General features: G+C 47.7%; 1 protein-coding gene and 1 long non-coding RNA gene across 5 annotated transcripts in view; one reads left to right on the top strand and one right to left on the bottom strand.

Annotated features, from left to right (window-relative positions):
• Positions 1-10,482: 10,482 nt before the first annotated feature.
• Positions 10,483-22,792, bottom strand: part of WDCP (WD repeat and coiled coil containing) — a 33,121-nt gene continuing 20,811 nt past the window's right edge. Inside the window, exons 1-3 of one of the 4 annotated variants that reach the window (XM_020977996.2) lie at positions 18,978-21,921; positions 17,237-17,354; positions 10,483-10,785 (exon numbers count right to left, since the gene is read on the bottom strand). In XM_020977996.2, coding sequence (XP_020833655.1) covers positions 10,664-10,785; positions 17,237-17,354; positions 18,978-21,134 — 2,397 coding nt within the window. In that variant the 5' untranslated portion in view covers positions 21,135-21,921 and the 3' untranslated portion in view covers positions 10,483-10,663. Of the gene's footprint in view, positions 10,786-12,733; positions 16,306-17,236; positions 17,355-18,977; positions 21,923-22,792 lie in introns of those variants that run through there. The other 3 variants (XM_020977998.2, XM_020977995.2, XM_020977997.2) reach the window with 3 other exon arrangements.
• Positions 10,727-16,221, top strand: LOC110202042 (uncharacterized). Its single transcript, XR_013484404.1, has 3 exons — positions 10,727-10,806; positions 11,675-11,762; positions 16,155-16,221. It is a non-coding gene; the product is annotated as an uncharacterized LOC110202042 (long non-coding RNA).

The raw sequence follows: 22,792 nt of genomic DNA, 5'->3' as shown, positions 1-22,792 counted from the left end.
TCTGCTGGCTACCTTCCTCTCCTATTACTTAACCTACCTCCATCCAAAGACCCCTCTTTATCCTCTCTCTCCCCCTTCCCTATCCCCTTAGCCTTTTATTTCTTTCTGAACTTAGAATATATTTTTTAAAATTTTTATTTTTTTTCCATATGCTTTTGAGTTGAAAATTTTTCTCCCCTTTTCTCCCCCCCCACCCTCCCCAAGACAGTGCACAATCTGACATAGGCTTTACATTTACATACCCATTAAACATATTTTCACATTAGTGAAGTTGTAAGTAAAAATTAAAACCAATAGGAGGAACCATCAGAAAGATGAAACAAAACTCAACAGAAGGTAAAGATAAGTGAGAGTGATTCGACTTCCATACTTCTTTCTTTGGATGTGGACAGAATTTTCCATCCTGAGGCCTCTGGAGATGTCTTAGATCCTCATAATGCTGAGAAGGGTTCAGTTTAACATTCTTAGTCATCGCATAACGCGGCTGCTATTGTGTACAAAGTCCTCTTGGTTCTGCTCACTTCACTCAGCATCAGACCATATAAGTCTTCCCAGGTTTTTCTGAAGTCAGCCTGTTCATCATTTCTTATAGCACAATATTATTCCATTACATTCATATACCACAACTTGCTCAGCCTTTCCCCAATTGATGGGCATCCTCTCCATTGCCAATTCTTTGGCACCACAAAAAGAGCTGCTATGTATATTTTTGTACATGTGGGTCCTTTTCCCATTTGTTTGATCTCTTTGGGATATAGCCCTAGAAGTGCTATTGCTGGATCAAAGGGTAGGCACATTTTTGTAGCCCTTTGGGCATAGTTCCAAATTGTTCTCCAAAATGGTTGGATCATTTCACAACTCCACCAACAATGTATTAGTGTTCCAATTTTCCCACATCCTCTCCAACATTTATCATTTTCCTGTTTTGTCATGTTGGCCAATCTGATAGGTGTGATGTGGTACCTCAGAGTTGTTTTGATTTGCATTTCTCTAATCAGTAATGATGTAGAGCATTTTTTCATATGACTATAGATGACTTTAATTTCTTCATCTGAGAACTGTCTTGAACTTAGAATATTTTTATACTCTTCTAGATATCTATGGATTGTCCCCTCTCTAATCCGTTCTCTGATGAGAGAAGGTTTCCAGAACAGCCCCCTTCCCCACCTAATTGCTCTGTGGTGGTTCTTCCTCTTGCACCTTGTTTGTATAAGATAATTACTGTTTTTACCTTTTCCTAAATGGTTTACTTTTTAGCATTGCATCATATTCAAATCTGCCCCAGTCTTTCTTTTGAACTGCCCAATTACAAATAACTATCTGAGACATACAGTTTACACTTCCTCACATAAAAAATAAGCAGTCTGTCCTTAGCGAGTCCCTTGCAATTAGGCTTTGATGTTTACCTTATTTTTCTCTTGACTCTTGTGTGTCAAATTTTCTATTGATTTCAGGTCTTTTTGCAACAAAATCCTGAAAGTCTGGCAATTCATTGAATATCCATTTTTTTGTTGTTGTTCAGGATTATACTTAACTTTGCAAGGTATGATATTTTCAGCTGCAACCCCAATTCTTTTGCTTTTCAATATATAGTGTTATGAGATCTATGGTCTTTTAGTATCGCTGCTGCTAGGTCTTGTATGATTCTAATTGTGGCTCTACCATATTTGAATTTTTTTTTTCTTGTTGCTCGTAATATCTTCTGCTTGAGCTGGGGGGTTTCAGAATTTAGCTATGATATTCCTGTGGGTTTTCCTCATAGGATCTCTTTCAGGTGATGATTGGTGGATTTTTTCTATTTCTACCTGCCCCTCTTGTTCTAATGCTTCAGGACAATTTTCTTTAATTATTTCTTGTTTTATTGTACCAAAATTCTTCTTCTGATTGTAGCTTTCAGGTAGTCTGATTATTCTGATATTTTCTCTTTTTGATCTGTTCTCCAAATCAGTTGTTTTTCTTATAAGATGTTTCACTTTCTCTTCTATTTTTTCATTCTTTATATTTTGTTTTGTCATTTCTCGATCTCTTATAACTTTGCTGGCTTCCCCTGGTCCGATTTTGATTTTCAAGGAGTCATTTTCTTCCTTAAGATTCTGAATTCCCTTTTCTAGTTGGTTGACTTTCTTTTCATAATCTTCTTGTTTTTCTTGGATTGTTCTTTTTTTTTAAAAAAAATTTCCTCAATCTCTGTCATTTGATTTTTAAAGTCTTTTTAAAGTTCTTCTATGAATTCTTGTTGGGTAGGTGACAATTTGACATTACTCTTTGGGGTGGGAGAGGCTTTTTTTTTGCTTCAGTACCCTCCTTTGAAGATGAACTCCAGTCTTCTCTATTTCCATAGGAACTTTCTATGGTTGTGTTCTTTCTCCTTTGCCTATTAATTATTTCTAAATTTATAGTGGTTTATTATTGTAATAACCTCCAGTTCTGGGGGATGGGGGATGGTGCCTCTGGCCTCAGATCCTCCTTCAGTTCTCCCCTTTGGCCTGTAACCCAAACCAAGAACTCCACCCTCCTGTAAGTGGCCACAGCCAGAATGTCCCCACCCCACTGCCTCTGCCTTCACCAGGGGTGTGCTGGTTCCTTCTAGCCCAGGGCTGAGTCTCAGCAGCACAGCTGGATCTGATGCCCCTTATCAGCGGAGGTTCCCTCAATCTTCCCCCACCCAGATGCCCAGCTCCCCACACTGTACGGGAGGTGAAAATTCCTATGGCTGGGGCTGAGGCTACCTCCCAACCCAGCTGACCACAGGGCTCTGCTGCTTGCTGTTTCAGCAGAACTAGCCTGGAGGTGTTTATTCTGCATAGGGACCAAATCTCAGATCTTCTCCCATTGTCCCAGAAAGACCACTGTTCTGCCTCAACTCTTCTGCTTTGTTTTGTTTTTTTTTTAATTTTTTAAATTTTGGAGGCAATGAGGGTTAAGTGACTTGCACAGGGTCACACAGCTAGCTAGTAAGTGTCTGAGGTCAAATTTGAACTCAGGTCCTCCTGACTCCAAGGCCGGTGCTCTATCCACTGCACCATCTAGCTGCCTCTCTTGTTTGTTTTTAACCACTCTATGCTCCCCCTGAGGCACTGCTTTGTCTTGTTTGTGGGGGAAATCTGGAAAGCTTGGAATGTTCGGACCTACTCTGCCATCTTCCCAGAATCCTCTCAGAGATGACACTTATTTCTGAAATCATGATCATTTCTGGATGTAACCCTGCAACATATGAAAATGGATGCTTCCAATAGATAGAGTAACTGCTTAACATGTACCAGGTATGGTGCTAAGTGCAGGAGGCACAAAGACAGGCAAGACAGTCCCTGCTCTCAGGAGGATTATATTCTAATAGGGGAAGACAGCACATAAAGAAGAGCTGGAAAAGGGAGGGGAAGGAGGGAGGGGGAGAGGACCCAAGGGAGTCAAGGCAGCTGCTGAAGTCCAGAGACTGAGTCATGCCGGAACAAGTGAGCAAAGTGGTCAAGGCTAAGGATTCACCAGTCAGATGAGAGGAAGATCACCGGCCTGAGTGCTCAGTCTGGCCTGGGGGGAGATCCTGTAACGGAGAAAAACAGTTCAGCAAAATCCTCTGACAACAGCTGTGGAGTCGATATCGCTGCCAAGAGGAGGGAGGCGCGTTTCTTCAAGTGCTCTTCAGAACTATGGCTGACTGCTGAACTGCGTCTGCCTTTGGATGCTCTGAAGAGTCTTCTCGGTGCCATTGTCCCAGCTCCCCTGCATGTCTTTCCCCCAAGCTCTGCTTATGTCACTCTGCATCAGGTCATACACATCATCTCACATATCTCATATTCTCATACACCCACTAATTAAGGCATGCTTTTTAGTCACTCTCCCTGTGAAACATGCTCCTCAAACTGTAGATGTCCCTCAGGGCTCTGTCCTGGGCTCTCTTCTCCCTTTGTCCTACTTCATTTGGTGATCTCATCAGCTTCCATGGGTTTAATGACCATCTCTATGCTGATGATTCTCAAATCTACTCATCCTGCCTCAATCTCTCAGCTGACTTCCAGTCTCTCATCTTCAACTGTCTTTCAGATATCTCCAACTGGACACCCAGTAGACATCTTAAACTCAATATGTCCAAAACAGAAATCATGATCTTTCCCCCTAACCCCCACCCATCAACTGTTACCTTACCTATCAATGGAGAGGGCACCACCCTCCTCCCAGTCCCTCAGGCTACCAACCTGAGTCATCCTGGACTCCTCACCAACTCTCACCACTCCTTACTCAATATGGTGCCAAGGCTTGTCAATTTCACCTCTGTAGCATCTCTGGTCGATTTCACCTCTGCACCGTCCCTTGTTGATTCCACCTCTCCAACATCTCTGGTCAATTTAATTTCTGTGGCGTCTTTTGGATATGCCCTCTTCTCTCCTCTGACCCTGCCCTCACCCTGGTGTAGACCCTTATCACCTCATGCCTGGACTATCGCAATAGTTGCTAGGGGTCCACCTGCCTCAAGTCTCTCTCCACTCCAGTCCATCCTTCATTTGGCCACCAAAGTGGTTTTCCTGAAGCACAGGCCTGACCATATCACTCCCCTACTCAATAGTGGTTCCCTATGTTCTCCAGGAGCAAACACAAAATATTCCATGTTAAAGCCCTCCATTTCCTGGCCCTCTCCTTCCTTTCCAATCCAAAAGCTTTTCCTGATTTCCCTTAATGCTAATGCCTTCCCCCTGAGATTACATCCAGTTTGTCCTGTATGCATCTTGTTTACACACAGTCATTTTCATGTTGTTTCCCCCATTAGACTCTAGGCTTCTTGAAGGCGGGGACTGTTTTTGCCTGTCCTTGCATCTCCAGCTTTTAGCACATGACTGGCACATAGTAGGTGCTTAATAAATGTCTGTTGACTGGTGGTGTTTCCTAGTGCGTCTGAGGAGAGGCAGAAGAGGGAGACATTATTAATAGAATGTCTGGTTCCAGGAACTGTTTCTTGGACTCTCCAGGGCTTATCAGTAACCATGGGGCCTGCCAGCACAACCCCATTCCCTCATTGCCCCCATCTGAGGGTACAGCCTAGACCTGATAGGGGTCACTACCCTCGACCTCTGTCCTGGGCCACACCAGACTAACCAGCTGAGAAGAAAGCTAGTCATGGGGTATATCCATAGAGAAAAGGGGGCTCAGTCATCTTCCCAGGTATCATGGCTAGGCTTGCCCCACCCTCAGCCCCAAGTCTTCCTTCCCTTGGCCAGAAGCTATGGTTTGGGAGGGCTAGTAAACTTGGCCTTGATTCCCTGGACAAATCGTGGGGTGTTCTGAACTGGATCCATGGCAGCAGGTTAGTGAGTTGGGGAGGTTTTACTCACAAGTTGGACTGACTTGGGAATGCTGAGCTGTGCCATGTTCTGTGATTCATACCAGTGAAGGTTTAGCACAGATCTGTGGGACCGATAAGAGCTACAGGTCGGGGTGGGGGGGGGCCCTCTCAGATATCCAAGGCAGGGAGGGAATCCCCCAGATGCATGATCACAAGGCAGGAAAGTTTCCTGAAAACGGGAAGGTTGGAGGTCTGCCCGGGGCCTAGAGAGGATCTAGATGACGTGGGCACACTCTTCAGGCCCCTGAACCACGCAGTAATAACGTGGAGGGAAGTAAATCTCGCACTTGGGCCAAGTTCCCAGCATTCAAATTCTTGAGCTGGTGGGCTCCGATTAGTCGATTATCATGGACCTAGGGCTGGAAGGGCTCTCAGATGCCATCTCGCCACCTCCTCATTTTGGAGAGCAGAAAACTGAGGCTCCAAGGTCTAGCAGGTAACAACCTCCCTGGCTTCCTTGAAGGCCCCACTAAAACCCACCTTCCACATGAATAGGATGTCCCAGTGAAGACTTCTCAGTGTAATTAAGGTAATGAGTTCAGAAGGTAGTGTGAGAAGTGAACTCTCAGAAGTGAAGGCTCCTCAAAGGGTCAAACAGTTCTTGATTATTACTTTCAAAATCCTCCCCCATTCAGACCCTGTTTTTAAGCACCTAACAAAGAATAAGCCCTGCCCCAGCCCAAACCTGAGCCATTTGCCCTTGGCTTCCAGCCTCTTTCTTTGTCTTTGAGTTTTGAGCCTGGAATGTAAGCCCCACCTCCCGGTTAAGGGGGTAAGGGATAGTGGTGGGCGGAGACTTGTTTGCGTGGTGGGAGGAGATCTGCTTTTATAAGGCAGCCCTTGTTACATGGTCTAAGGAGCAGACAGCCATCTCGGGAGAGTGTAATAAAGGTAACCTTTGCTTTCCATGTTGAGAAGTCACCGAGTTTAATTTGGGTTAGGGTCACTGTTCCACACACATGGAAAGCCTTCCCCGGAAGTTCCTTATTCCAGAGCCTTCCTTCTGCTGATTACGTCCCATTTCCCCTACAAATACCTTGCTTTGTCAGTATTTGTTTGCATGTTGCCTCCCCCATTAGATTGTGAGCTTCTTGAGGGCAAGGACTGAGGTCTTTGTATCTCTAGCTCTTGCCACAGTCCCTGGCAAATGGAAAGCACTTAACGCTGCTGACTGATTGACTTTGCCTCCATGTGCAGCAATGCTCTCTTTTATAACTGGCTTTGGTCATAAAGAGAAGGGAGGCTGCTGGGAAGTCAGCAAGTTCAGTGTCCTTCATGAAAGCTTCCATCTCTCTCCAGGCCCCTGTGAGGTACAGATCACTCCTCAGGGTAGGTGTGGGCAGCCCTCCTCATTAGGGTGTGGGCCAGAGATCTTAATCATTTTTTAAGTAGAGCATTCATGGAATACTCATATCATTTTTATTCATCCAACTAAAGAAAACAAAATGTATTTTAACAAGCATAATCCAATGCATGATCCAAGAACTCAAATTTTAAAAGTAAGATGGTAGCACACAAGAAATCAAAAGGCAAAGTCATGGTTTTGGAGACCGGAGGGTTTGGCCCCTGGCTCGGCTCTGCTGCCCATACCCTCTGACATTTTGCTCCCAAAGGCAGAGTTAGCCAGGGGTGGCTACCTGCCTCAGGAAAGACCCCAGAGCACAGTCTTCCAACCATCTACCTGCCTCAGGCCTTGAACCCTCACATCCAGATGCACCCAGAAAAGAGTGAGCAGAGCGTCTCTCGAGACAGCATAGCCCAGGGAAGGTAGGGGAACCCCAGGTCTCATCACATGCAGACCCCTAGCTCCTCTAGAAGTGTCCTAGGCTGGTGGCAGAGTCAGGACCAAGTTGGGAAGGGGCAAAGGTCCCCTGCGCTGGCCCAGAGGGGCCTCTTTGTAGAGGACTGAGATTCTTTCCTTCACCCTCACCCATCCCCAGGCTGGGCTGCTGCTGCCCCAAACAAGAGCCCCTACCACCCCTTCCTTCTCTCTCCTACAAGGGCCCAGGGGACCTATGGCTCCTCTACATTGTCCTATCACAGACAATAGGCAGGTCATCTGGCTACCTTTGTCAGGACACAGGAGAGCACAAGAATGCTGCAGTGTATGGGAGGGAGGGGAAGGGCAGTTGCACCATTGGAGCTTGAGAGTGGGTCTGAGGCTCTTCCTGAAAGGTCTCCTCGGGCTGGCTGCTCTGATGAGGTATCCCAAGGGTGAAAGAAATGAAGCAGAGCAGCAGTGAGGGCAGAGGTTGTGCTTAGGAGCGCTGCTGTCTTCCCAGGCCCCGAGGCCACAGCAACTTGCTGCCTCCTGTCAGCCTGGGGGCCACGACCCTGGACACAAATGCTTGCCAGAGGGTGGAGGCACTCAAGAAAGACTTGGGCAAGAAATGGGAGTCTCCAGGAGCACAGGCTGGACGCCAAAGAGGAAAAGCGGACAACTGACCAAGAAGGTGGTGTCTGAAAATGGGGTCTAGGTTTTTGGACCACAGCTCAAAATATAACGGGCAGGCTCCTGGCCTGAAATGGCTGGCAAACAGGTGACAGTTGCCAGGTGGTTGACAATCCTATTTTAAAAATGTCTTTAAACTTGTATGGTCTGTTGCTGAGGGAAGTGAGCAGAACCAGAACGTTGTGCACAGTAACAGCCACACTGTGCGATGACTAACGTTGATAGACTTAGCCCTTCTCAGCAATACAAGGATCTAAGACATCTCCAAAGGCCTCGTGATGGAAAATGCTATCCACATCCAAAGAAAGAACTAGGGAGTTTGAATGCAGATCAAGGCAGACTATTTGCTTTTTTTTTCCCCTTCTGTTGTGCTTTGTTTCCTCTTTCCTCCCTGTTCCCCTTGTTGTTTCCTCTGCCTTTTGAAGGATGAAATTATCCTATGGGCAAGTCAAGAAATGATTGAGGGGGGAAGAGTGTGCTTTTGGGAGAGACGGAAGAAGGAAGGAAGGGAGGGAGGGAGGAAAGAAGGGAGGAGGGAAGAAGGAAGGGAGGAGGGCGGAAAGAATGAAGGAAGGGAGGGAGGAGGAAGGAAGGAGAGAGGTAGGAAAGAAGGGAGGAGGGGTATTTCCTCCTATTGGTTCTAATTCTTCCTTACAACATGACTAATGAGAAAATGTTTAATAGGAATGTATAAGTAGACCCTACATCAGATCGCACGTTGTCTTGGGGGAGGGAGGGGGAGAAAAATGTAAAAGTCAAAAGCTTTGGAAGTGATGGTTGATAATTCAAAATAAATTAATCAATAAAGTGAAAAAAAAGGCTTTATAATAAAAAGCATGGAGGGGAAGAGCAGACTCCCTCTGGACACCCACCAAAGTAGACCCCACAGGGAGGAGGCACCCCAGAGCGAGCACAGCAACCAAGACACCCAGAAATCCAGGGAAGGAGTTGGGGGGGAATCCCCGCCCCCGTGTCTGGGCACCAGGAAACACACAAGAAGAGGGGAAGCTCCTAATACCAGCGGGCAAACAGGACCCACTCAGGAGCTGTGCTAAAGAGCCCTGCATTGGGAAGGGAAAGGCGCGTGAGCACAGGCCAGGAACCAGAGTGGGAAAATGTGAAGATCACTGAGGAGATGGCAGAAAGTCGAGGAAACACGGCAGCAGGTGTGGAGCCACGACATCCCGTTGTCATCATGCATCTACTGGAGCCAGCCTCCTTCCTCCCTCCCTCCCTCCCTTCTTCCTTCCTCTCTCTCCCCTAAGTCTTTCCTCCCTCCTCCCTTCTTCCTCCCTCCCTCCCTTCCTTCCTCTCTCTCCTTCTTTCCTCCCTCCTCTCTTCTTCCATCTCTCCCTTCCTTCTTCCCTCCTCCCTTCTTCCTCCTACCCTCCCTCCCTCCCTTCCTTCCTTCCTCTCTCCTTCCATCTCTCCCAAAAGCACACTCTCCCCCCCCAATCATTTCTTGACTTGCCCATAGGATAATTTCATCCTTCAAAAGGCAGAGGAAACAACAAGGGGAACAGGGAAAAAAGAGGGAGATGCTCAAAAATGAAATTCTGAGGGCACAAACAACTTTGAGGAGGAGGAAGAATGGGCTTTGTACCAATGTAGCTGCAAAGGGGAACTCCCCGGGGCCTAATGATGTCACCTTTGTGGCACCTCTGGTCAATCTCACCTCTGGAGACATGCCCCCTTCTTTCCTCCCACCTGCCCCCACCCTGGCACAGGCCCTCATCACCTCACACCTGGACAATGGCAGGAGCTGCTGAGGGTGGAGGAGGGGGTCTGCCTGCCTCAGTCTCTCCCTGATGCGTCCATTCTCCATTCGGCCGCCAATGGGATTTTCCTAAAGCGCAGTTCTGACCCCTTCACCTCCAGGAACAAATACGAAATTCCCCGTTTGGCCTTCAAAGCCCTTCGTAACCTGCCCCCTCTCCCCACTCTCCAGGCTTCTCACACCTGATCCACTGCCTCATAATCTTCCAGCCAGTGAAGGTGGCCTCCTGGATGCTCCATCTCCCACACCGGGCCTTTGCCCAGGCTGTCCCTCCTGTCTGGAATGCTCTCCCTTCTCTCTTCTGCCTCTAGGTCCCCCTTTCCTGCTCTCCCCTCCCCCAGAATTTGCTTGTCTCCCCCAGAGACTGCAAGAGTCCTGAAGGCATGGACTGTTGTTCCTCTCCTTGGCATTCCCAGGGTCAAGCACAGTTCTGGGGGGAGGGGGTGGGGCGGGTGCAGACCTACTACTACATGCTTACTATGTGCCAGGCACTGGGAAGAGCTTTGACAAATCCTCACAGCCACCCTGGGACGGAGGGACTGTTAGGACTCCCAGTTTACAGGTGAGAAAACTGAGGCAGACAGTGGTGATGTGACTTCCCCAGGGTCACCCAGCAAGGGAGCATCTGAGGCCAGATTTGAGCTCGGAACTTCTTGGCTCCCATCCTAGCCCAATCCAGAGCTCCCCGAGCCTCCCTGTCAGGGGCCAGCCGGACTCTCAGACAGCCCCTTAGACCCCATGGTAGCCACAGACAGACAGACAGACAGACAGACAGAGAGAAAGACAGAGAGACAGAGACAAAGAGAGACAGAAACAGAAACAGAAAGAGACAGAGAGAGACAGAGACAGAGAGACAGAAAGAGAAGGAGAAAGAGAACAAGAGAGAGACAGAGAGAGACAGAGGCAGAGACTTGTGGGTGGTGGCGGCACAGTGGCGTTACCAGACTTTATTCTTCCTGTCTCTTTGCAAAGTGATGCCCAGGCCCTTTCAGGCCCACGCGGCCCTGAGTGCTCCAGATATCTGGACACTGCAGAATGGCCTTTCAGAGGGGTGGGGACCGCTCCAGTGCAAACGCCTGCTTGGCAGACAGATGCTGACTCACTGGGTGGGGGAGCCCAGCCTGCTGCCACTGCCATCACGGATGGTGATCTCCTGGGAGGTCAAGAATGTTAACGGGATGAAGCCTTCACTGTCCGCAGAGAGGAGGATCCAGAGGGAGCCTGCAATTTCAAAAGAGGGAGGTCAGAGGCCCTAACCCTAACCCATCCCTCACTCCTGAGCTCCAGCAGGGGTCAGTGGGAGCTAAGGGGGCACTGTGGGGAGGAAAGGGCAGAGCCCAGCTGTCAGTGGCTGATGGTGCAAAGCGGGGCTTGCAGAAGGGACCCCACACTTTTGTTAAGGGAAAGGTCCAGGGCGCGGTTCTGCTTTTAAAGACTGCTCTCAGGCCAGAGGCTGGCCTGGCACCCCTCGAGAGCCCCATCTACAAACACGCCTTGTGCCAGGCAGTGCCTAGCCCATGCTGAGCACACAAAGACTAAGACAGCTCCCCTTTGCTGTTCACGTTTCTGGCGCCCATCATCACTTTTGAATGTCATGACAATTCCCTGATGCAAACTGAGACACAGGCGCTTAGGCGAGACCCTCTGGCCACGGCTAGAGACAGTCAGAGGCAGGGTCCTGACTCAAAAGCCCCCAGCAAGGCCACCCTTGGTGAGAGTGGAGAGAGACAGAGATCTCAAGGGCCAGCCTGAGGCTTTCTGGCCCATAGCTGTGAAGAGGAGCTGGGCAGAATCCTGGCTCTGCCTCTTAAGAGCTATGGTACCTCAATTTCCTCATCTGTGAAATGAGGCACTTCAGCTGGGGGGAGGTCCATGTCTGTGAGGGAGAAGGGACTGAATCAGGGCACTTCACACAAGCACTCACACTTCCTTCCCACCTTCTCCAGCAGACCGTTGCATGGCCACCTCTGCCCCCGTCCACACCACTTACACATTTCAGTCTTAAAAATCTCCTCCAGCTATACCCCATCCCTTCCTCTCTCAAACTCCTTGAAAAATGTGTCTAACCAGCCAACTGCACTTCCTCCCCTCTCTTTTTCATCTTCTACAGTCTCCCAGGATGAGGCAGCTTCTCTCCTGACCAAGGCTGACCCCTCTGCTCACACAAGAGACCCCGGTCATCCTACCTCCTCCCCCAGGTAACCTCTCTGCCATTCCTGGCCACCCCACCTCCTCCCGCAGGTCACTCCTCTGCCATCCTACCTCCTCCCCCAGGTAACCCCTCTGCCATTCCTGGCCACCCCACCTCCTCCCGCAGGTCACTCCTCTGCCATCCTGCCTCTTCCTCCAGGTAACCCTTCTGCCATTCCCGGCCACCCCGCCTCCTCCAGCAGCTCACCCCTCTGCCATCCCCCCTCACTTATTTTCAGCCTCTTCCTGTCTAGTGGCTCCTTCCCGCCTACCCACAGTCATGCCTAGGTCTCCCTATCCTGAAAAACCCCTTTCATGACCATTCCATCTCTGTTAGTTATTGTCCCCATCTCACCTGCCCTCTGTGGCTAAACTCCCAAAGGCCTAGGGGGATCCACTTTCTCTCTTCTTATAATCTAGCTTTCATCCTTCCACCAAAACCGTTCCATCCAAAGTGACCAGTGACCTCCTAGTGGCCTTTTCTCAGTCCTCATGCTCCCTGAGCTCCCTCTCTGCAGCCTCTGACGAGGCTGGTCACTCCCCCCTCCCTGACACCTTCCTCCCTCCCCCATTCTCCTCCTCCAGATCGTGCCCTCTAACTGCAGGTGTTGCTCAGGGCTCTGTCCTGGGCCCTCTGCTCTTCTTCCTCTCCCCTCTCTTGGTGATGACATCATCTCTTTGCAGGTGACACCCTGGTCTCTCTCCCTCGGCTTCCATCCCTTACCACCAAATTCCTATGGGACTTTCAGATGGGAAGCCTCACAGGCCCCTCAAACGTTACATGCCCCAAACAAATCAGGTTTCCCTCTTCTAGGCTGGTTTATTTCTTTTTTTTTTAAATTTTATTTATTCTTTTGTTCTTTTTCAAGTTCTAGACTGTCTCTCTCCCTCCCTCCCCCCAACTCCAAACTAGAGAAGGCCCTGATTTGATACAGATTTATAAATATATGTAAAACCACACTCTGCACACTTCTATTGATCAGTTCTTTCTCTGGAGGTGACCGCATCTTCCTTCAGAGGTCCATGGAAGTTTTTTATTTTTATTCTGAACTTAATAAAACAAGCATTTCCATAACAAAGTAGAACAGAAAAATAAAGAGGACTGCAGATAAGCCGCTAGTCTCCGAAGTACAAGCAGCTTTCCCTTCTCTTTTTGCCCCTCCTGCCCCTGTCCTGCCCTCCACACGGCTATCATGGGACAGAAATAGGTGCAGACATGTACAATCACCCTCTGCACACTTCCACTGATCAGTTCTTTCTCTGCATGCAGACAGCCTCTTTCTTCATAGGTCCTTTGTGGTTGATTTGAATATTTACAAGACTCAGAATAGCTTGGCCATTTGAACAATATTGCTGTTACCGTATGTGGTGTTCTCTGTTCATTTCACTTTTCATTATTTCATGCAAGTCTTTCCGTGGTTTTCTAAAATCAACCAGCTCCTCCTTTCTTACAGCACATCAGTATTCCAATATGGTCATATACCACAACACGTTTAGCTATTCCCCAATTGACAGGCATCCCCACAATTTCTATTCTTTTTCCACCACAAAGAGAGCTGCTACAAATATTTTAGAACATATAGGGTCTTTTACATTTTCCCTGAAAACCTTAGGAAACAGACCTAATACAGGTATTGCTGGGTCAAAGGGTAGACAGTTTTACAACTTCCAGATCACTTCCCAGAATGGTTGGATCAGTTCACAACTCCACCAACAGCGTATTAATGTCTCAATTTTTTCACATCTCTTCCAACATTTGTCATTTTTCTACTTTATCATTTTAGCCACTCTGAGAGATGTGAGATGGTATCTCAAAGTAGTTTTAATCTGCATTCTTCTGATCAATAATGATGTAGAGCATTTTCATGTGACTATGTAGCTTTGATTTCTTCATCTAAAAACTGCCTGTTCATGTCCTTTGACCATTTCTCAATTGGGGCATGATTCATATTCTCATAAATTTGAGAAAGTTCTCTATTTGAGAATACGAGACCTTTATCTGAGAAACTACGTATAAAAATTTTCCCCCCAATTTTCTGCTTTCCTTCTAATCTTGGCTACATTGGTTTTATTTGCACAAAAACTTAATTTAATGTAATCAAAATTATCCATTTTACTTCTCACAATGCTCTATATCTCTAGTTTATTAATAAATTCTCCTATCCATAAGTCTGATAGGTAATATGTTCTATGTTCTAGTTTACTTATGATATCTCCCTTTATATCTAAGTCATGTATCCATTTTGACCTTATCTTGGTAAACGGTGTAAAATATTGGTCTTTACCCATTTTCTGCCAGACTGCTTTCCAGTTTGCCCAACAACTTTTTAAAAATCAAATAGTGATCCAGCTGTGGAGTCAGGAGGACCTAAATTCAAAACCAGCCTCTGACACTTGACACTTAACTGGCTGTGACCCTGGGCAAGTCACTTAACCCCTACTGCCTCAAAAAAAAAAATCAAATAGTGAATTCTTATCTCAAAAGTTCAAATCTTTACATTTATCAAACACAAGGTTACTAAAATCATTTACTACTGGGTATTGTATACCTACTCTGTTCTACTAATCCACCTTTCTATTTCATGGCCAGTACCAGATAGTTTTGATAATTACTGCCTTATATTATAGTTTAAGACATGCTATTGTTAAACCTCCTTCTTTTACATTTTTTTATTAGTTCCTTGAGTATTCTTTTTTTTTTTTTTTGGCAAGGCAATTGGGACTTGCCCAGGGTTACACAGCTAGTGAATATCATGTGTCTGAGGCCATATTTGAACTCAGGTCCTCCTGACTCTAGGACCAGTGCTCTATTCACTGGTCCATATAGCTGCCCCTCCTTTAATATTCTTAATCTTTTGTTTTTCCAAATGAGTTTTATTTTTTTCCAGCTCAATTAAATTATTTTTTGGTAATTTAATTGGGATGGCATTAAATAACTAGATCAGGTAAAATTGTCATTTTTGTTATATTGGCTCTGCCCACTCATGAACAATTAATATTTTTCTAATTATTTAAATCTGACTTTATTTGTATAAAAAGGGTTTTATAATTATGTTCATGTAATCCCTGGGCTTGTCTAGACAGGTATATTCCCAGGTGTTTTATGATGTCTACCATCATTTTAAATGGAGTATTTCTTACTATCTCTTCTTGCAGGGTTTTGTTGGTGATATATAAAAATGCTGATGATTTATGTGGATTTATTTTATATCCTGCAACTTTGCTAAAATTATTAATTGTTCCAACCAGCTTCTTAGTTGAATCTCTAGGATTCACAAGTATATCATCATATTGTCCGTAAAAATAGAGAGTTTTGTTACCTTGTTGCCCATTCTGACTCCTTCAATTTCTTTTTCTTCTCTTATTGCTATTGCTAGCATTTCTAATGCAGTACTGAATAATACTGATGATAATGGGCATCCTTGCTTCACCTCTGATCTTACTGGGAAGGCTTCTAGCTTATCCCCATTACAAACAATGCTCACTGATGGCTTTAGGTAGATGCTTTCCCTATGCTTTCAAGTCTTTTTAATAGGAATGGGTGTTGTACTTTATAAAATCTTTTTCTGCATCTATTGGTATCATCACATGATTTTTGTTATTTTTTATTATTGACATAATAAATTATGATAATAGTTATCCTATGTTGAAGGCATCCCTGCATTCCTGATATAAATCTCACTTGGTCACAGTGTATATAATCTTTGTGATATACTGGTATGGTCTCCTGGTAGGATTTTATTTAGGATTTTTGCATCAATTTTCATTAATGAGATCGCTCACCAATTTTCTCTGTTTATTTTTGCTCTTCCTGGTTTAGGTATCAGCATCATGTTTATTCTATAAAAGGAGTTTGGTAGGACTCCTTCTTTACCTATTATTCCAAATAATTTATTTAACATTACAATTAGTTGATTTTTAAATGTTTGGTAGAATTCACTTGTAAATCTATCTGGTCCTGTTGCTTTTTTCTTAGGAAGCTCATTTATAAACTGTTCAACTTCTTTTTCTAAAATAGATTTATTTTGACTTTCTATTTCCTCTTCTGTTCATTGAGACAGTTTATATATTTTTGTAAGTATTCTTCCATTTCTTCCATTTAAATTGTTTTATTTACTGGCACACAATTAGGCAAAATGACTCCTAATAAATGCTTTGATTTCATCTCCATTAGTGACGCAGTCACCTGTTCCATTTTTGATACTAGTGATTTGGTTTTCTTCTCTCTTTCTTTTAATCGATTGACCAAGAGTATCTATTTTATTGTTTTTTCTTCATAAAACCAACTTTGAGTTTTATTTGTTAATTCAATGGTTTTCTTTCATTCCGCTTTATTACTCTCATCTTTACTTAGCAGGACTTCCAAACTAACTGGGGGTTTTAATCTGTTCTTCTTCCAGTGGGTTTTCGTTGCCCATCAGTTCACTGGACGCATGTAGGGACGGACTCTCCTCTGCTTATGCTGCTTTTGCCGCATTCCACGGGTGTTGGTACATACTCTCATTACTGCCGTTCTCTTCATGAAATTATCGATTGTTTCTACAACCTGTTCTGAAAAAATGAGGCCATTTTGAGGGTGGCTGGGTGGTGCAGTGGATAGAGCACCGGCCTTGGAGTCAGGAGGACCTGAGTTCAAACTCGACCTCAGACCCATAACACTTACTAGCTGTGTGACTCTGGGCAAGTCACTTAACCCCAATTGCCTCGCCTTCCCCGCCCCCCCCATAGGTTGTTTTGTCTCCAATTAATTTCTAATCTGTGTTTCCACAGTCCAAACTTGCCTCTTTCCATCAAGGCACCACCTTCCTCCAGTGTCTCAGGTTCTGAGCCCTTGCATTATCCCTCACATGCCCTTACCCTGCATTTCCAATAGCTGCCACCCTGTGCCTTGTCCACTTCCCATGTCTGACCCTTTTTTCACCCATGCAGCCACCCCTTCGTTCAGGCCTCCCACCTGGGATGATGCAAGGGTCTCTTCACTGGGCTCCCTTCCCCCAAGCTCTCCCCACCCCTCTGCTCAGCTGCCAAAGTGACTTTCCTTAACAGACCTGACCCTGTCACACCCCTAAGCAATCATGTCCAGTCTTCCTATCGCCTCCAGGGCGCTTCCCTTTCTCCTCCCTTCTTCAGAATCCACCTCTCTCCTCATGAGGCTGCTCAGGCCCTACCTTCTGCACGAAGGTTTCCTGACCCCCTCAAATCACTAGGACCCTCCCTCTTGAAGCGCTGTGTCTGTCACAGACTACCTGCACACACAGTACTTAGGAACCTTACACCACGGACCAGTGGGGACTGCTCCATCCTTTGGTCCTGTATCTCAAACCACCTGGCACACAGCAGGTACTTAATGCTTGCTGGGTGATGGATGGGAGGCCATCTCAGCCCCTGCCCCTAGACCTGCCCTTCAGGAGGGTGGAGCCCAGAGAGTGCCTGAGGGGGTGCCCTACTCCCAGAAGCCCTCCCCAGCCCCAGACTGACTCACCGTGCTGCATCTCCACCAGAGAGAGGCCAAACACCTGCTGGACTGTCTGCAGGCGCACCTTGCCATCACAGAGAAGGACTGCTCTCTTGTCCACCACGGGCCCTGTCGGGGACGGCTTCTTCAAGCCCAAGGACAAAATCTGTTACCCCACAATAACCACCATGAGGCCTGGACCTCCTCCTCCTCCTCTGTGGCACCATCATCAACCCGCTGCGGGCCATGCAAGCCCTGGTGCCAGGGCCCAGAAACCCCACCCCCAGGGGAGCAGCAGCCCAGGCCAGGCCCCTCTAGAGGGGCAATCTCTGACCTCACTAAGATCTCAAACTTCAGCGCCTGCCTGGGAACGGACCCAGAATGGGGGAAGGACAAGCAAGGCCAGACATCAAGCAACAGCCCTGATGGCAATAAAGAGAAAAGATGAGGATCTCTAAAAAGTCACTTCAAAACATTTAAGCCATATTTGACACACACAAAAATTAATATTTTTTGGATGGAAACAACACTACAGAAAGACAGTTTCAAAGAAACCAACTTGAAAGAATGTTTTCCTCTAGGGTCAGAGCATGGTGTGCCCACCTTCTCCTTCACAGGCTCCTGCCCAGCCCCTCCTTCCCCCTCCCCAAGTGACCCCTTAGGTGTTCACCCCCCCCAGCTGACCTCTTAGGTATTCACTCCCTCCAGGTGAGCTCTTAGATAGTCATCCCCTCCCCAGGTGAGCTCTTAAGTATTTACCCCCCCCAGCTGACCTCTTAGGTATTCACCCCAGGTGAGCTCTTAGGTATTCACCCCCCCCCCACCTCTTAGGTATTCATCCCCGCCAGCTGACCTCTTAGATATTCATTCCCTCCAGGTGAGCTCTTAGGTATTCATCATCCCCCCCCCACGAGCTCTTAAGTATTCACACACCCCCCAGGTGAGCTCTTAGGTATTCATCCCCCGCCAGGTGAGCTCTTAGGGATTTGCTCCCCACTTCCCAGGTGAGCTCTCAGGGATTCAGAGGAAGGGAATCCTGCCAGAACTACATGTTGCTGTTGAAACTCAGAAGAGGTTCACCACAGGCAGTGGGCCAGGCCAGGCAGGAGTGAAGTAATCCTTCAGTTTTGATCAGAAATAACTTCTCCCTGGCAAGAAAGCTTCTGTTCTTTTCCAGATGGAATAAACAAGAGAAGGTAAAGAGAGTGCATTTTATAACCTAATGTTTCTCATGCTGGCCCAATGGGAATAGCCTCTCTTTTTTATTAAAAAAACAAAACCACACATTTAACTTGACCTAAATAGTCTCTAATAGTTAAGAATGAGGATCAAGTAAAATGACATCCATAAAGTGCTTTGTAAACCTTAAAGCACTCTATGAAAGTGCTAAGCTGCACTCTGCATTGCTGGAAGGAACTCTCACCTGGGAAGTGGACCCAAGGACCTAGAGGGAGGGCATCAGAAGCCCTCCTCCTAGACTGCCAGACAAGTCAAGGAAAGAAACCAATAGGGGAAAACCATTAAGGTGATGTCCTAACTAGAGAATGCAATCGGTCTTACTGACCCATGAATTTAAATAGCAGTATAAATATTCCACATGGACAGCTGAAGCTGAATCCATCCAGTGCATATAGGAATTAATCATGAAAACATCCCAAGGTGTGGGTTTCAAAGCTAAATGGAGCCTTCAGAAGAGACTGCAGCTCTGGCACAGCCACGGCTAGCTCTGGAGGGCAGGCTCAGGGACAACGGAGCCACTCTCAGTTACCTGACAGGTGATGAGAAGGAAAGATGGGTCTTGAGAGAGCGGGTACGTGGTGGGGGATGGTGGCTGCTCCTTCCCGTGCAGAAGGTCTATGAGCTCTAAGAGGCGCTGGTGGAGGTCCGTGAAGCTTCCAGACAGCCTCTCCAGTACCCTACACAACCGACTGTCCTCCTTTTCCTTCATGGAGGCTTTGTCCTGGGGAAGGTTCAGGGGCTCGTGTATTAGGCGGCACTGGGTCTTTGGTGAGCCTGGCCTGGCATCGGGGCCAAGTGGAGCTGGGGACCAGGGGCTGGACACAGCCTCCAGCCCTTGCACGGAGGCAGCAGCATCAGTGGCTGGCATGGGCTTGCTCAGCAGTGCAGCATTGGGCCTGGGGCTCTGGGCCCAGGGAGTGACCGTGATTTCCTCGATCAAGGTTTTCACCCTAGCCAGAGGCTGCACGTGGAGCTTTCCGGGGATGAGGAGTTCTCTCATCTGAGGGTAGAAGATGGGGCAGTGGCTCTCCCCCGGCTTCCTCTCACTGGTCAAGCCCAGCGTCGTGCTGACATTGCAGAAATCTTGCTGGCTCCAGTCAGACTTCCAGGAGGGTTCTCCCTCGAAGGTGACTTCCCTGACCACCAAGCGAATGGTGTACTTGTCAGACTTGGAGGAGGGAAGGAAAGTGGGGTCTGTGACCTTTTGCTTCCCCACCAAAATCAGGAGTAGTTTGTCTGACAAGAAGCAGATGCCCTTGGGCCTCTCACAGGTCTCCAGCCGGATGCACTGGACACCTGGTGCCGAGGAGGGGCTCAGGGAATAAATCAGAATGATGTGGCATGTGTTGGAGGCCACAGCCACCACCTGAGACTTGGGATCAAAGGCCAGCAGGTCCGGCACCAGGACACCCGGGATGCCCACCTTCCGGGAGGTGGTGACCGTCCTGTCGAAGGTCACCAGGACCAAATGGGAGGAGTCCTGGCCTGCTCCAGAGAGGCAGCCCTTCTCTTGGAGGCGGAAGAGTAAGCTCGAGTCGCATTGATGGCCTCCAGGGGGCATCAGCGTGAGATCCCCTGAGTCTAGGGAGGAAGACGAGAAGGACGGCTCTGAGTCGGGGGACGCTTTCCCGGGCTCCACAGAGGGCTCCTCCACAATGCCGGCCAGGGATGAGGGTGAGGGCTGCATCTCTTCCGCAGTCGATATCTCAAAGGCCTCCATTGAGTGGAGGCTACAGATCTTGTCCAGTGGGAGTTCAGTGGCCACAGCAATCTGCATGTCCACAGTGGCTAACACAGAGCAGATGTGACTACCCACATCAAACACCGGGCAGAAAGAGCACGCGTGCAGAGTCTTCTGGGAGTCGTCCCACATGAAAGAATGCAGGGCACTGCCCACAGCCACCACCAGCCTGTGACCATCATGGGTCCAGCACGCACAGTGCACAAAGCCCTGGTCTCTGACCAGGTCGGCCTTCACCCGGGAGCTGTCACAGTGCACCGAGTGGAGGACAGAGACGTCGCGACTGGTGAGCACGGTCAGGATTGCCTTGTGGGGATGCCACACGCAGCCCTGGGGGAGCACGGGGTGGGGCTCCCCGACCTCGCACGTCTGGGACACCAGCAGCCTGCTTCTCTCCGAGAGGCTCGAGCACAGCTGCCACACGGAGACGTGTTTCTTGTGCTGTACCGCCAGCAGGGTGGGGCTACCTGCCGCCCCTGGGGGACCCCAGGACAGCCCGTGCACGTGTTCAAACTGCCCCATGATCCTTGAGTCTCCAAATGTGGGCCCTGCATTCTGCAGCTGCAGCGCCGTCAGGACAACCTGCTTCCCGTCAGTCCAGGCGATGCCATGCACGGGATGGACTGCTTGGTACAGGGCATTGAGGCCGGTCCTGAGAAGCTTGCCTTTCCCCAACTCCATCCTTCCTATTAGACAGTACCTGAAATCACAGAGAAAACCATCAGTGAAGAAGCCCCCCAAACTCAGGGGCACAGTCTCTGGACAGAGAGACCCTACCCCCCTCCCGGTTTGGCTCTGACCCTGACGGGGTGGCCTCTGATTCCTGGACCTTGCCTCTTGTTCAGTGGCTAAGTGACCCTGGACAAGTCCCTGCCCTGCTAGGCCAGGGGTACCAAACTCCAACAGAAGCAAGGAAGGCTCTGTACAGTCACATATTAATAACATTATCTATGTTCTAATGTAGCTTTATTTCATCATTTCCCAATTACATTTGAGGGTTCCACGTGTGACGCCTCTGGAACTGTCTCTTCTAGCTCTAAAGCCGAGCTTGCTCACAACGTCCTGGCAAGCTTTCCATTAGCACTAAAGCCCACCTGGAGCCCCACATCTGGATCCTTCAGCACATGGCCACCTTGGCAAGGGACCAGGACTGGCACCTCCTTACCTTGACAGTGCCTGTAGACAGCAGGCAGGCATGTCCTTATAATGATCATTTATTAACTCTAATTCCAAACATGAAGACACCAGAAGGATAGAAACTGCTCGCCAGAGCAGGGGGGTGGGACAAAAGTCCCTGGTCCCTTGGGAATGATTTATTATGAAAAGACAGTTCCCTGGCCTCACCTTAGGGGCCCAGGTGCAGACCACGGGTCCGCGGCCATGCAGTAGTGGGCTAACTTCATTAGGTAGATGCTGTGAAATGTTAGATGCTATGTTATTATAGGTAAAAGGAAATAGGTCAATATTTCGGACCCAGGTGTCACTTTCTTAGCACCTCTAAAACAAGTCACAAAAACTCAAGCCTTCCTATTTCATACACCACTCTAGGAGAGGGGAGACTGAGCCCCTCCGGAGCCTGCTGGCCTCTGGCATGGGGCCATCTTCAATGCTCATGGAAGGGAACACAGAACTCAAGAAGAGGCTGCCTCCCTCTTCCTAGGGGAAGTCAGGAGCCCAGCTGGCCCAGGCAGGGGGCCCTCAAGTCTCAGAATTCCTCCTGATACCAGTCCCTAACCCACACTCATTATCCTCCCTGCCCCCCTCCCCAGGCCTTAGCTTCTATGTAAAATGGGGATACTAATAGCAACTATCCCAGAGGGCTGTTGTGAGGATTCAAGGAGATATTTGTAAAAGTGCTTAGCTAGGCCCTTCTTCCACCATCTACATTACTCTATGGAGTCTTGAACTATTTTTTTTCCTTAAATTTTCTTTTTTTAAAATTATGAACTTAACAAATATCAACAAATTTGAACATCTTGATATACAAAGAACAGAAAAGAGTATTGTCTAAGAAACTCAACTTCAGTTATGTAGGTTTTGAAAAGTGTATGTCAGTCAATCAATAAACGCGTATTAAGTGTCCACCCTGAAGATCACCTGGCAGGGTAAAGTAGCAGACACTGAGGTCCTTCCTGGAGCTGAACCGCCAAGCATTCAAACTCTGCTTCAGAGAGTGCAACTGCGATGGACTGGCCACATTGCTCAAAGTAAAACCTACGCTTGCCAAAAAGACTATTTTATGGAGAACTTACACAGGGAGAGCACTCACATGGAGGTCAGAAGAAGGGATACAAGGACACTCTCAAACTCTTTCTTAAGAACTCAGGAATTGATTGTGTGACATGGGAGATACTGGCACAGGAGAGCCCACCTTGATGTGCCTTCACCAGAGAAGACGCTGTTCTCTATGAGCAAAGCAGAATCGAAACAGCTCAGAAAAAGCGCACGATGTGCGAATTTAGAAAATCTACCCCAAAGGTTCACATGAACTCTTTGTGCCCGACCTGTGGTAGAACATTCCAAGCTTGTATTGGTCTGATCAGCCACAGTCAGACACACTGAAACTTGGCTCTAGCAGAGTGATGTCATTTTGGTCCTTTTAG

The sequence above is a fragment of the Phascolarctos cinereus genome, unplaced genomic scaffold, assembly GCF_003287225.1.
Source record: "Phascolarctos cinereus isolate Bilbo 61053 unplaced genomic scaffold, phaCin_HiC Scaffold_2;HRSCAF=192, whole genome shotgun sequence".
Lineage (NCBI taxonomy): Eukaryota > Metazoa > Chordata > Mammalia > Diprotodontia > Phascolarctidae > Phascolarctos > Phascolarctos cinereus.
This window is presented reverse-complemented; position numbering and strand designations above follow the sequence as displayed.